The sequence below is a fragment of the Dicentrarchus labrax genome, unplaced genomic scaffold (genome assembly GCF_905237075.1).
Source record: "Dicentrarchus labrax unplaced genomic scaffold, dlabrax2021, whole genome shotgun sequence".
NCBI classification, from domain to species: Eukaryota; Metazoa; Chordata; class Actinopteri; family Moronidae; genus Dicentrarchus; species Dicentrarchus labrax.
The window spans coordinates 24,564,451-24,579,285 of NW_026136707.1; the positions used below are offsets into that span (position 1 = coordinate 24,564,451).

Sequence of the window (14,835 nt, forward strand, 5' to 3'; positions counted from 1 at the left end):
CTGTGTCCATGAGGCCTGTTTGCCATGTGCTGGAGATGTTTCTGATTTGAGTTAAACACAGACAGGAAACCATATGTCTGAGCTCTCCAGCATGGCTACACAACCACACACATACGCACACATACACACACACACACACATTCAGAGGCTGAGACAGACACGTAATTTTCTTCTCAGCACAGCGAGAGGCAGAAACCAAACACACAGCACAGAACAGAACGCACCCAGCTGTGTGTCTGTGACCACACTGAGGATTCCCCACTCGTTGTTTACGTGTGATGCAAACACCGCGTTTCCACTTCCTGTTTGTGATGACGACGCACTCTCCATAAGACAGTAGCAACCATAATGGGACCTAAAAGCACACCCACGACTGAAATTCATGAACAGCTTTACATGCCAAAATACACACAGAGTTTCCTTGTCTGTGGTTGGAGCTAAAGTCAGAGAAGTAGGAGGAAGAGGGGGAGGGGGTGAGAAGATGACAACAAAGAGATGATTTACTGATAAATTAAAGAAAGTAGGGCCAAATAGACAAGTGGTTAAACATAGAAAAAGATGGCGAGGCAAAGAATGCCTGACACAAGATCTTGTTTGCTCATTAACATATGAGGAAAGGGTGGACATGTATTGCGGTGTTAAGCAAATGATGGCAGTTTTTGATATACTGTGCAGCTGTCTGAACAGATAACAGGCTGATTTTATGGTCGGTCGACCAGATATGCTATAACGGATGTGTGAACAATATCAAAATGAACTTTAAAGCATTTAATAATAAAAAAAATAACAGCTGATGGAATTTAGGGGGCCGAACAGAATTACTTCAGACTTATCGTTAAAGCTGAGTCTTCAGCATAAAAATTGTAAAGCACATCATGATTTGAAGCAACCTGGCCAAGAGGCAGCATGTATGTAGAAAGCAGAATTGGTCCAAAAACAAACCTTTTAAGGACACCACAACTTAACTGAGTTGAAGCCAGAATGAAAATAGATAAAAACACGATTACAGTTCCTGAAAGAGACTGAGATGACAAAAAGACAATTTCAAAATTCCTCTAAAGAAATCGCAATGCGGTTTGTGATGTTGTCAGGTAGTTTTTGCAATGAAATTGCAGAAAAAGTTTTTGTATAGTTAATTAAAAATTGTTCTGGTGAGAATGAAATTGCCAGGATTTTGGTGGTCTATGGCTCAATGTTTTGCGTAGGGGACTTTAATTGTAAATTTGAATTGTTGATCGCAACACCAAAACTTCCTGGAGGAACTGGCTTTTTAAAAAAATGAAACAAAATATTTGTGAGCAGTTCTTCAGGTGCCACAGGTACTGGTTATGTCCTCCGCTCTAATCAAACCAACAACAACATTATGATTATGCAACATCCGCTAAAACAATGAACTGAAAGATGCTAAAATGCACCACAGAGCTGTGGGGAAGAGATAATTCTCTGTGGGTTTGTCAGTACAGTGACCCCTTTCACCTTACTCACAGTCAATTGATCCAAGGTTGAAATAAATATATTGATCAGGGCAGCTTTAACCTCATTAGAGCATGCTAGTTTTGTGTACTCACTCGGGGAGAATAACAGTATGTCGTTACACTCCTCTTCTTCAGTACAGGAGCAGAAGTGAGCCATCCCAGTTGTCGTGTTCTTCTCCTTCATTACACAGGTGGAGCTGTTGTAGTCGTCCAGCATAACGCCATACAGCGGCATAGACGGGTCATGGCAGAGCGTTTCAATGGAGAAGGCTGTCTCATTTTTCCTCCTAGGAGACAGAGAGAGCAGAGATGTAAAACATGTAAACATTAGGAGCTGTCTAGTTATCAGTTAATCACATCTAAGAGATGATTTCTGCTCTCAGGTACCTACCAGATAGCGACACAGACCTCGCTGAAGTCCATACAGATGGATGTGATGGAGCAGTTGGACATGCATGTTCCTGTACCACTACAGGAGGAAAGCTCCAGATCACAGAACTTACAAAGCTGAGGCATAGGGTAAAAAGAGGGCATACCTGCAGAACACACACAAAAGTATCCATCAGGTTGGCTTCATGTTTCAGGCATTTACTATTATCACACCGAAAACACAGCAATTGTAAATGCCAGTTCTCTGATTCTTGGTTCACAGCAAGTCACTCGTGGTCATATGAAATTTGCTGTGGATATTCATAGTCTCCAGAGGATGAAACCTACATTTCCACTTCTGTACCAGAGATTCTAATGAACTCATTACCATAACTATCTGAGCACATTCACTTTGCCCAAAAGATGAATCCTTTCCTTTTGAGATGCTACATAAGCACAGGGGCAGATGTAAAAGTGTGGCATTGGGGTGGCAGGTGCCACAAATAATAAATGCCTAGCCACCCTAGCTGCCACATGACATGTTGCAAACAAGTTAAACTAATTAATTAGATTAATTTTGAAAATGACGTGTTAAAAAACTCAGATAAAAACAAATAAAACATTATTTAATGATCTCTTATGACCATATTTTAGAGTAAATTATAAACAGTGAATGTCTGAAGAGTTGGGAATAAAACAATTTATTAGTTTCTAATTCCATCTTTAGATATTTTTATTCAATTCTTTACTAATGTGCCACAATAATGTTTCTCAAGTTAAACGTCTTCATTTGGGGGCTTTTCCAAACAAATATTGATATATTTGAAGTAGCTCTGTGAATACGTTATTCATAAACCTACTTTAAACCTCATACTGTACACTCAGTAGGTTTGAACCACAGGACAGCACCAGCTTCCTGAAGTTAACCGGGTTAGGACTGCAAACAACGTCAACACAGACAACGACAACCAGGGCAACACCTCCACGGGGCTGCACAGCATTTTCCCAGATCAGCCACCTCAAATGTGCTGAATGGGGGCCTAAGGAAACCATCGAGCCATTCACAAGTAGGCCATGACCACACTAAACGCTCAACACAGACAACCACAGCTGAATCAATAGGCAGCCTGTGCCAAGTTACAGCAATTTCTCACATCAAACACATTTAGATACATAACCAAAAACCTCATGCAATCTTTTAAAATGCCTTCAATAAGATGATGCAAAAGAGATTTCCTGAGAGACGCAGCAAATCAAACTCCATCTTTTTTTAATTAATTCATCAAAGACGGGATGCGGAGTGTTTTCTAATCTGATTTTCTGGAAGTAAGAGATGACAAATCTGTTAAATGTGAAGTCAAATCCATCTAAACCACCATCCAGCATGACTACCCTGGCTAATTATAAACATAGGCAGATTCCACGTGGTCTTGTTCTCGCTTACGAGATGTTCTTTCTGTGTTTTATAGATGAAATTCATGATCCAGAACCTTATATTAGAGGAATAATCATCCCTGAGATATGGTTACACTGTTTGATATCATCAACTCGGCTGGTTGCGAGGTATTGCGTTCGGTATAGTAGGTCGTGTCCTGCCTGGGCTGGCTGTATAATCAGTACAATCTTATCCCTGTCATTCTCCTTAGCACGACTTGAGCCGCCTACACCTCTCTGATCTCCCTCTGCTCTGTGACCTGTTCAGACCTGCCTCTCTGACTTCAAGTCCCCTGAAGGAACTTTGCAAGGAACTCTAAGGTTGTAGAGCTTAATTGTGCCTTTTTAAACTACATTTTCGGATCTAGAAAGGAAAGGAAGGGCGGACTTACAGGGCGGGATAGAAGCTCTGTGTACAGTATGCAGGTGTTGTGGTGCAGCACGTGGTTTTAAGAGTTGGAGAAACCCTCCCTGATCTGGGAGGTCTGAGTTTGAGCCTCCGTGTCGCCAAGCATCTGCCCCAGTTCAGCTTCACTGAGCAGGACACTGAATTCCTTCCAGCTCTGCACCATGTAAAGCAGCGTTCCCAACACTTCTGGTTAAAATGAAAAGCAGTGACGAGTTCTGGTTCAGGTCCTGACATCACCCAGGCTAGCAGCTGTTCCACTAGCTTATTTAGCTCAATGCAATTATTCATTGGGAGGTGCTTTCTTTGGTCTTTCTGACAGATTGAATTGTGTTCCTTGGCTTTAATGTTGATTTTCTAACATAAATGAAGCACCAGATACTACAATCTGTGATTTTCAGCAACTCATTTGTAACTAACTGTTTATTCCTTATCCATCATATCAGTAACACTTCTTTTCAATATTTTATCTCTGCTCTCTAAAAATGTCTGTCTCTTCATAACTTGGCTTACAGCCCACCACTTGCCTAGCCTCCATCTGTGAAGCTGGTGCTGTTTAACTGGTGATGGTTGGTATTGTGGGGAACGGCGCTTGCAACTTGTTGTAGGGCTGGATATTTAGCCATCAGACTTATTGCAAATGTCAAGGTCATTTGAATTAGGTTTTCTAAAAATATGCACAGGCTCTTTATCAAATATCAACATCTTGATAGCAGCAGACATGTTTTATGACTGGAGTAGGGGGCTTCAAGTGAACTATTTCAGTAATAGACACATTCCTGTACTGTAGGATTAGTTACGGAACTTGCACTATGAGCCACAGTGACATATTACATTATTAACATTTGAGTCAGAAACACTTACTCTGGACATGGTCAGAGCAAATGTTTAGATGTGGCAAAAAAATCTGGAAGGAGCGTTGGCATGTGCTTGTCAGCAGAGTAATAATGAGAATAGAGCTGCAATTAATCCATTACTTGTCAACTATTAAATTAATCCGCAACTATTTTGATAATTCATTGTTTTGAGTCAACTTTAATATAAAGCAGTTTATGTATACAGCACGTTTCATACACAAAGGTAAATTAAAGGTGCAGTAGTAGCAGTTAAAAACAAGACAGCTCAAGATAAAACACAATTCTGCAATGAAACAACCCACTTATAAAAATGATAAAAAGCATAATGAAAAAAGAGATAAAATGAAGAAAAGGAATAAAAATGAATAATAAGTAAATAATAAGACCTTGGGTTTTCAAAACATTTAGGTGAAAGCGCTTGAGAATTTAGTTTTCAGTCTGGGTTTAATGGTTGTGGCGTCCTAAGACCATCACGCAGTTCCAGTGCTGTTCTGCATAGTAGCTTCTCCTTTTTGACCCTGGATTTGACCCTTGGCACCACTAGCAATCCACTCCCTAGAGATCTAAGATGTCTCACAGGCCTATATAACTCAAGCACTGACTCCATGTATACATTTATAAACAAGTAATAAAGCTTATTGGCAACCAATGTAGAGTTAAGAAGTGGTGTGATGGGGGCTGAGCCGTTGGTTTTGGTCAGAAAGAACAAAAATATCTAGATTCTCTGATTTCAGCTTCTCAAATGTGAATAGTTTCTTTCGTCCGCTATGATAGTAAACTGAATATCTCTGGGTTGTAGACAACATTGGAGGACGAGTCTCAAGTTACTACAGTATATAACGAGTATGAGTGGATGTGAGTAGTCTGCTGATAGACACAGAACCAGCGATTGTGAAGCGTGAATGAAGCAGCAGATGTAAATCAGTTAATGCAAGCGCAACTTCAGTTCTCTGTCTAAACCATTGGTTAGCTCCATTAGCTCCCATAGAGTGAACTCAGTCAGGTAAATGTTATTAAGCTGTGCTGTGTGGATTGTGCTGCAGTAAATTCTACTTAAATGAGCCTTCATCAGTTCATATAAATATCTGGTCCAGAGTGGTAAAGTAGGCCTACATGCTCATACACCTTTGGACTCTACGGATTGAACAAAGAGGATGTCTGATATGACAGATAGACACTTCACCGTGATGAAAGGAGCCCCTTCCTCGCAAACAACAACAACAACAGCCCTCACACATCTGAAATCCAAGACATAGACAAAACAAGTGCACACAGCGCAGTCTGTGCTATCATTCAATCAACTGACGGCATGTCAGAGAACAGTAAACCCAGACCAGAGGAGGACTTCAAGTTCGACTCCCTCATGTCGTCCAACTCTACCGATTCTCCTTTAACAGTGTGTGTTTATATGGGGCGCGTGTGACACCCGATCACAGTCTACATAGGCCGGATTATTCATTGAACAGGAACCACAGTTAATATACTTTCAAGACACATTCCGTCACACACAGGCAGAGAGCGTGAAATAGCTCAGCGCTAACACCCACTCACAACCTCAGAGACAAATAAAACGTGTCGATTTAGTGCAGCAAAGTGCCTCAGAGAGTGAATGAAGCGGAATGAGTAATGGGGGTTGACTTACACTGCAGCCAGTGAGCTCAGTGAGTCTTTTATGGTGTTGATTAATCTTTGTTGGACTGTTGTTGATTACTGATTACACATTAAGAGCTCATTAACCGTCAGCTTTTGATTGTCAGACAGGTTTTGATAGATAGACTTTGGGTTGTGTATACACATAGATATTATACATTAATATCGATATAATGTAAACATGTGTCATATATTCAGCCTGTGCAAGGTGTGCATACATACATACTGTAATATATATACACACAATATATATAATATGTATACATATATATATATTATATTTGCTGGTAGAAGATGAACTCTGGTTGTCTTTGGACCCAGGCTATGTTGGCTTTTTTCTTTTCACTCTTTCCTGCCCTTTATGTACTGGCTTTTGCACACATGTCTTGTGTATAGTTTAGCTTAGCAACAAGACTGGAAGCAGTGGGGAAACAGGTAGCTCTGGCTTTGTCTAAAGAGAAAAAAACATCTCTAACATTCATAACAATTAGTGGTTTTAGGGGGAAGCAAGTGCTGTAAATATTACTTGGTGAACAAATGCCAGGAGCAAGCTGTGGTTTCCAAGTCTTGTCAACACAGTGAGGTCACCAGTGGTCTCAAAGAGTCAGTGACATGACGCTCAGTTCCGTGTTTCACCTGACAAAGTGTTGGAAGTGCAAAATACAACATGTTACTGTAGTAAGCAAACTTTAGAGAAGCTGTTTCCCCATGCTTCCAATCTTTATGCTAAGCTAGGCTAACCACACCCTGACTCCAGCCTCATACTTATCACAGGAGACATGTATAGATCTTCTCATACCAATCATGAAAAGAAAGGAAATAAACACATTTTTCAAAATGTTTCTAAAGTAATAACATATAGTTATTATAAGTTTGGCACAAATTCCATGTCAGGTTTAATAGTCTGTTCTATAGGACACTTTATAAAAGAGAGTTTCACATAATTTGAAATTGTCTACAGATTTTCAACTCACAGGAAATATTTGCATATGAACAGATGGAGGACAGTGTGTTTATGGATATAAACACCGTGTTGATTGGTTATTCTGTGTTAATACTGTTAAAAAAGTTTTTGATAGAGTAAAACAAACAAAATAAGATAACTTTTATTGATTCCACTGAGTTTGCCATCATCCCATCATTGGGTTGCATTATATATTATGAATATTACAGTGTATCTGCACAATGTCAAGCCGTGCTTAAGTAGCAGTTCCTGTTTTCGCTTTTACCAGGATTTCTTTTGATAGTACAGAAAAGCTATCCATTTATGACAAACAGCTATCATTTAAAAAAGTTCTGCTGATTCCAGCAAACGTCCACAATGTTTTGATTTGACTGAGTTATGAGTCTGAGCAGGACGGATGTGAATTTTGCGTCAAACGGTTCAAAGGGTAAATCAAGGCAAAAGAAAAACACCACCCTAAATGTCTCCATTTACTTACTTTCCTGGGTTTATGACAAAATTACAGCACTGTTGATCTTAGATAGTTAGAGGCTGCAGCTTCACACCCTTTACTTTGAAGTCTCAGCAGATTGTGCCGGTGCAGAAAGTTAAAGGGTAACTGTGCATGAAGGTCTGTGGTGGTATGTGGGTCATTGTTCCAGCTGCTAAAGCGCTTTGACTTTCTCTTTTATTACCGCCACACTTTCTTCTGCTGCTATAGCCCATGTGTAGGAATTGTAGTATGAAAACACAAGTGACCTCAGTGCGTCACAGGAAGGTGGAGGAGGAAAGTGTGGACTGCCATTAAGCGAGCTCTTGATGGCTCCTGAAGGAGCAGTAATTGAAATGTGAGATTTCTTTGTGCTCCTGTTACTGCAGGAGGGAAATCATGCTACTGTGGCCTGCCTCCATCTGGCAGTCAGACCAATGAATAAGCTTGATAAATGCTTGTGTTTCAGTTTGTTAGCACTAGAGAAAGTGAAGACAAGTGTCTTACTTTAAGGTGAAGATGCAACATCCTCCAGTAACATATAACAATAACCTTAAAGCTGATTCCTGAAATGACAAATGCATGTACACGACTGGACATTTGCTTGGTATATAGATATTTCTGTTAATATCAGCATGATAAATACTATGCTTAAATAATTTTAAATGACTGAAAGAGTTAAAAAAGGTTGCCCTTTCAGCCCATTCCTGTTTACTTCACTTTGGAAGTTCTTACACTTGCATTAATACATTCTACCTACAAGCACATGCAAAGTTCAGCAACACTAATATTGTTTTTTCACACTTGTTGAGTTGTTGTTCCCAACCCAACAGCCAATTCAAATCATTTATCATCTCATCACATCCATTCCAATTGTCTGCAGCTAATGTGAAGCAGAACTTATCAGCATTGAAACTCACTGTCATGCAGATGCAAACACAGCACCTCGTCTCATCAGCTGAAATCCCCCCCTCTATATCCTCCCCTCTCCCCCTTTCCCTCTTTTTCCAAACCACTGAGGATGTGAGCTCACAGTGGATGGGAGGACAGACAGGAAACGCGACTGCAGTTTATCACCCATATACAGGAAAAACTGCTTCAAACTGCTCAAATGTGAATGGAAAAGGGGAAAAATATGCACACCAGGCAGGCAGTATCACTTAAAGGCCCTGAAAGCCAATTGTCTCAATCAGCTTCTTACTGTGAGCGACAGGATCCTACTGGACATGAACACAAACGTTTCTGCCGAAGCAAGAGAAATTCTAGGTTTTTCACATGAGAGGTTTCAATATTTGTGTGTTATGTCAGTGCTCTCCTCATTGGTTTGAAGTAGACAGTCCGGAATTTGCAATAATCGAATCAAAATCTGATGACAGCTGTGCAGTTGTTTCACTGTGCAACATACAGAGGCCTAGGACCCCCTGTAGACGTCACAATTAAGCTAATTATTTTCTATTAACTTATGTGGTCTATACTGTTTCTGCTGCAGCTGTTGGTGTGGATACCTGCAAACTTATAACAGGGCTGCAACTTGATTGATGATTATTGTCATTATTGATTAATCTGTTGATTATTTTCTCAATTAATCCACTCTTTATTTGTTAAAAAATGATGAAAAATATTGATCAGTGTTTCCCAAAGCCCAAGGTGACGTCCACAACTCAAAGATATTCAGTTTACTGTCACAGAGGACTAAAAACGTGAAAATATTCACATCTGAAAAGCTAAAATTGATAAATCTAACAGTCGACAACTAATTGATCAATCGACTAATTGTTGCTCTAGTTAATATAGATTAAATATTACTTATAATAATTAGTTCTTAAACAGTTCTTAAATCTCAGAAGAAAATAAGGGTTTGGATATCTCTGCTGCTATATCTCACTATATAAACTGTGCAGCTCACTGCTGTCAGAAAAGCAGACATGGTCAGTTAACAGTTACCCTATCATGTCGCAAGATTTAAATAATTAATGAAGGTATCTGCACTGTGCCAGCTGTGTGTAATATTACACACAGTTTTGGAGAGGTGTGAGAGTGTCTCTCAGCCGTTTCACAGGCTTTAAACAGTAGGCGGAGCTTCAAAGTGTGCTTCAAGACGTCTACATGTAGAGAGTATAACAGCTTAATGTGTGTAGATCTGTGTGTGGCTAAATCTAAGCCTATAAAACCCTTAAAATAGATTACACTTCTCTGGGGCAGTGCTGCATGGCAAATACAAATTGAAAATATCTCTGTGGAAATGAGAATCCTTCTTCTTTTCGTTCTAGTCCCGTCACTGAAATGAGGGAAGACAACTGGCAAGAGGCTGCGCAGGGCTACATAACTGCCACAGCAGGCGGCTCAGCTCTCTCCCTCAGCTCCTGAAAGTTATCCTCCCACCTCTACGACTCCCCTCCTAATCCACCCCTCTCCAACTTGGCTGTAATCCTCTCATTCCTCCCATCTTTATCTCCCTCCCTCAACTCTCTCAGGTTTCCTCTCTCCCTTGTGCCTCCATCCCTCCTTCTTCGCTTTGACCCCGGAGAGTCAGCGAAGCGAGTGGAGAGGGGAGAGCGCGAGGGGAAGTCGACTAATATGGTAAAAATCAAAGGAAGGCACTTTAAAGGAGGTTAAAGTGGGTGACCCCCTTCTCTCTTCGTCTCACTGAAGCCCAGTAAAGTCAGTGTAAATACAGTAGGAACTGGACTTTGCAGGGCCAACTCACATGAACAACTTCACATAGTAAAAAGAGCACTTTGGGGGCTTAAACTCACATGTACACAGCAGTCATAAGACAATCCATACCCCCTGTCATGCAGCCTCCTGTTTCCCTATCAGCCTTCATTTTTGATTGGCACCTTCAAAATAGCTCAGCACTATCTTGGCTAAGCTCAAGGATCGGCAAGTATGCAAGCACTCGGTGGCCTCTGCCAAGACGCTGTGAAGATTCCCTGGAAAGGAAGGAAGAAGGAACCTTCCTGTGACAGCCCACTGAGCGGATGGTTATCCACATCAATTGAAAGAAAACAAAGAAAGAAAAGATAAAAACAACAGAGTCCAGCCCTGGTGTTTGGATAACCACAATGTCAAGCTGCTCCGGTACTCGGAGACTGGTGAGCAGCTTCCTCCGGGCCGAGGTGCTCCGGAGAAGTCAGAATAACAAGGAGTGTGTGTGTGGTAATATGTATTGGTGGGGAGCACTGGTGAGGCCGTGTGGGTGGAAGTTTGTATGTCTTCTTGTGCATGCATGCGTGTGTGCATGTGTGGGTGTCTATTTGTGACACATACAATGCAGCAGGACCACACAGTCCTTCTGGTATGTGGGATTTCCAGGTTCAAAATAGGCCCAAGTGTGGGAGGAGGGCAGGAACAAACAGCAGAGAGAGGGGGAGAAGAAGAAGAAGAAGAAGAAGAAGAGGGAGAAGGGAAGGAGGACGGGGACGACACATGAAGTGTGTGGCAACTGAGGCAGAATTTTCATTTTCATCTGTGTTCAGCCAACCCACCTGTCAGCACGGGGAAGTTTCTGTGGTTTACTGAAATGGGAGGTGTTACGGTATGACAGATGGAGAGCCGCCAAGACTGTTAAATTGCAACTGTTAACACGTGGGATTACAGTGTAGAGGAAGGAAAGCGGGGCTGCAACCATACAAACTTACAGGGAGATTTAAACAATCTTCCACTGTGGCCATGTAGGAGCTGAGGGGCCATGACATTCAATACAAACTCCTACAGTGCACCCAAACATTGTTCAAACCTGCAGAAACACTTAAATTCTTAAATTCTGTTTTGGGGAAATTTGTATAAAACAATGCACAAGAAATCTAGATTATTTCCATCTGATGGAACAGTGCAGCCATTAAAACATGCAGTGTTAGGTTTGAATACTTCACTCAGTGTAAACATCATGTAGCTTCAATAAATACCTGGAACGAGCTGATACAGAACATATACGATACTGACAGATATAAGGAGACTCTTTTCAACCTTAAAGGGGCATTTGTGTAGTTTAATTAGCGCTGGTAAGGTTCGGGACACTCACAAGTTACAAGTGATTTAAAAAAGAATGCTTTAAATTGAATCTGTAAAGGGTCCTACTATTCAGTACGTCTCCAAAAACACTAGATCCTACAACTCCCATGATGCAATATTTAGTTAAAACTTCAAACTCCATGTCCTTGCTTCATAACACAAGATTTCATTTAAAAATCTCAGTATTACTATTATTATTATTATCAGTTACAAGGACCCTTAAAATAATTCAAATATAAGGGTCTCTTTGTTGAAGAGATGCTTGGTTATAATTTCAAAAAATATAATTCATTTTTTAAAATATTTTTAAATAGCATTAATGAGGAAATTCAGTACTGTAGATAAGCAACTGTACACAGCATGACACAAATTTCATATCCAGGTACTGGTACACTGCAACCCCTCTTAAAACTAATCTGAGATAACAGCCCATGACTTAAGAGAGTACCCTTCAGAGCCACAGAGTACAGCATTAACAGTTTACACAGGCTGAATAGACTCCTCCAGACAGGTAAACTGAGTGTCCCTTTAAAGCCACTTAAGGGGAAATAACAGTGGAAAACTTAATGTTCAGGGGTTTAGTCACATGTGCCTAAGATGAAGGATACGAGAAAAGTGCAAGGCTCCAACTAGAAGATGAGCATCTACTTTGTGTTGTACTTCATCGTTAGAATATTTGTTTAAGTTGAGCCTCTAATGCACTGAGAACTATTAGTCTATAGACGATCAGTTAGACCAAATAATTTACAGGACACATCCATAAAGTTGTGTAATCTGATCAGAGAGCTGGTCAAATATGTTTCTAATGTGCTCTGTGTAAAAACACGTGTGCTGTATGAAACAAGTCACAAGCACAGTGAGCTAACCCAACAGCAGCATAGCTGAGCAGTGTATCAGCCGCTGTGTGAGTCACCTGTTGCGCCTGGCTGTTGTCGGCTCTCCGGAGAGCCGTGCGTAACGTGCTGGAAGGAAAGTTTCCCAGGCTCATTACGACTACAGAGCCCAGGTTTGCTTTTAAATACATACACAGACTGACATTAGTGAGCGGCGTAGTGAGCTCGGTGTACAGGCAGAGTGTCAGTGAAGTTTAGGATCTGCGTAACTCACCGGCAGTCCCGGACTCCAGCAGCAGCGCCGTAAAGACACAGACGGATAAAGCCCCCTGTAAAGATAAAGAACCGCGCTGAGCCTCCATGTTTGTGCGTCCGCAGATCCTCAGTCACATTAAAGGTCAAACCAGCGAGAGTCCAGTGGAGGAATGAGTTTGGTGTGTCCGCTGTCCTGTGCGCTCCACTCCGCTCAGCAGCTGGAGAGTCACTGCTGAACCATCCATACACACACACACACTCACACACACTGTATACACACAGTGCTCTGACAGGAAACCGGAGGAGGGAGGGAGAACTCTCTCTCTCTCTCTCTCTCTCTCTCTCTCTCTCTCTCTCGCTCGCTCTCTCTCTCCCTCTCTCTCTCTCTTTCTCTATGTGTGTGTGTGTGTGTGTGTGTGTGTGTGTGTGTGTGGAATTACCTATCCAAATACTTGAAATGGGAACAGTAAACAGCTCTGTATACATTTACATAAACTCCAGCTTTCTGAAATATCACAGAGCTTCTACAGATTTCCAGAAAGTGTAGACTTACAGCTAATAGACAGCTGGAGAAACAGCTTCACATACACTTAATTCATTAATAATTTGCCTCACAATTTACAAAAGAGAGTAAAATGCCCATATCGGCCTACTAACTGCTTATCAGCTTTAGACCTACTTTAAGTGGCAAAATATACTTGGTACATTCTGAAGGTATGACTAATAACAATAAAGTGCCCAAAATGACTCTTTACTATAAACTTAACCATTTTCACTACCAGGACTATAGTCACCACTGAGAACATTGACATTGTCCGTGGTTTCTTTCTAGGAATTTGAGGGACATTCTTAATTTTAAAAATGTACAGATGGTTGGGATTTTTTTAGGCCGATTCCAGGAACTAATTTTTATAGTCAGCATTAAATGTGAATATATTTAGGCCAGTAGAAAAACACCCAGGAAAAATTCAATATTTCTTAAAAAATTTTGGCAATCTAGCTTATAGTTGTTGTCTCAGTGTGGTTGACCGACAGGCTGACCCTGCCATCCATAGAGCCATACCACTAGTATGGCTATAAAGAAAATCTAAACAAACGGTGAACTAACAAGTCAAAATGAAATATCAAAACTCCAAATAAATAATGTTGGAGACCTCCTTTTTGCTGTCTAGTCATAACCTTTGGGGTAGGAGGGTTGAATTAGGGAGACTTCGATTCACCGCAGCATTTCTAAAGTCTCATATGGTTCTGTTCACAGTATGTATTAGAAATACACTGTTAGACACAATAATAAACACAAGTCAAAATATAATACAGTTCAATACAATTTGAGTTAACACCTGCAGGACACAAGCTCAACAAACAAAAAAATAACATTATGTGTTTGATAAAGGTAACATTTATGGCACGGTTATTATCATATGTACAGTATATAATATAGTGTCATTGTACAGGTGTTCCTTTGTTGTCATGTCAAATGTTGAATTACTTTTCTTTAGAGCGTTATATTTTTTTATAAATATGGATCCCTGTATTATGAACGATGATTGTAATAAACTTAATCTAATTAAACTTTTACTTATATATCTCAAAGCTACAAATGACAGGGAGAATACAAAGTTTCCCCATGTCACTGCTTTTCATTTTCCTGGGCTGAGTGGCTGCTTTAATCTAAAATGATACTGTACACATAAGGAGCAGTTGGGACACTGCCTACCTCTGTGTGTGTGGGTGTGTGTGCGTGTGTGTGACTGACGAGCTTGCTGACTGATGAGTGGCAGTGATCTGTATGACAGCACAGAAACTGAGCCCAGTGACAGAGAGATAATAAAGCTGAGCCTGTCTGTCTGCTCATATGAGGCAGCAGGTCTGGACATGCTGCTCTCTACCAACACTGGAACTGAGCCACACACTCTCTAGAGTCTCACAGCCCCCGTCGACCCCTCTCCTCACCAGTCCTCTGGAGTCCAGCTCTGAATTCAGCCGGTAGGGTCAGGGCCCCAGCGGGTCGGAGCTCTGTTTGTTTTCGGGTCCCACATGACAGCCGTAGTAGAATATGTTTTATAGCCTGGGACTACAAATAAACCGAGTTTGGCTTTATGTCTAAAA

At 40.9% G+C, this 14,835-nt stretch overlaps 1 protein-coding gene across 2 annotated transcripts in view; it reads right to left on the reverse strand.

The window, feature by feature from the left end:
• Positions 1-13,002, reverse strand: part of tgfbr2b (transforming growth factor beta receptor 2b) — a 40,055-nt gene extending 27,053 nt beyond the window's left edge. For both annotated transcript variants that reach the window (XM_051406771.1, XM_051406770.1), the window contains exons 1-3: positions 12,746-13,002; positions 1,867-2,011; positions 1,569-1,762 (exon numbers count right to left, since the gene is read on the reverse strand). In XM_051406771.1, the coding sequence (XP_051262731.1) occupies positions 1,569-1,762; positions 1,867-2,011; positions 12,746-12,833 (427 nt within the window). In that variant the 5' untranslated portion in view covers positions 12,834-13,002. The remainder of the gene's footprint in view (positions 1-1,568; positions 1,763-1,866; positions 2,012-12,745) is intronic.
• Between the last annotated feature and the right edge of the window lie 1,833 nt (positions 13,003-14,835).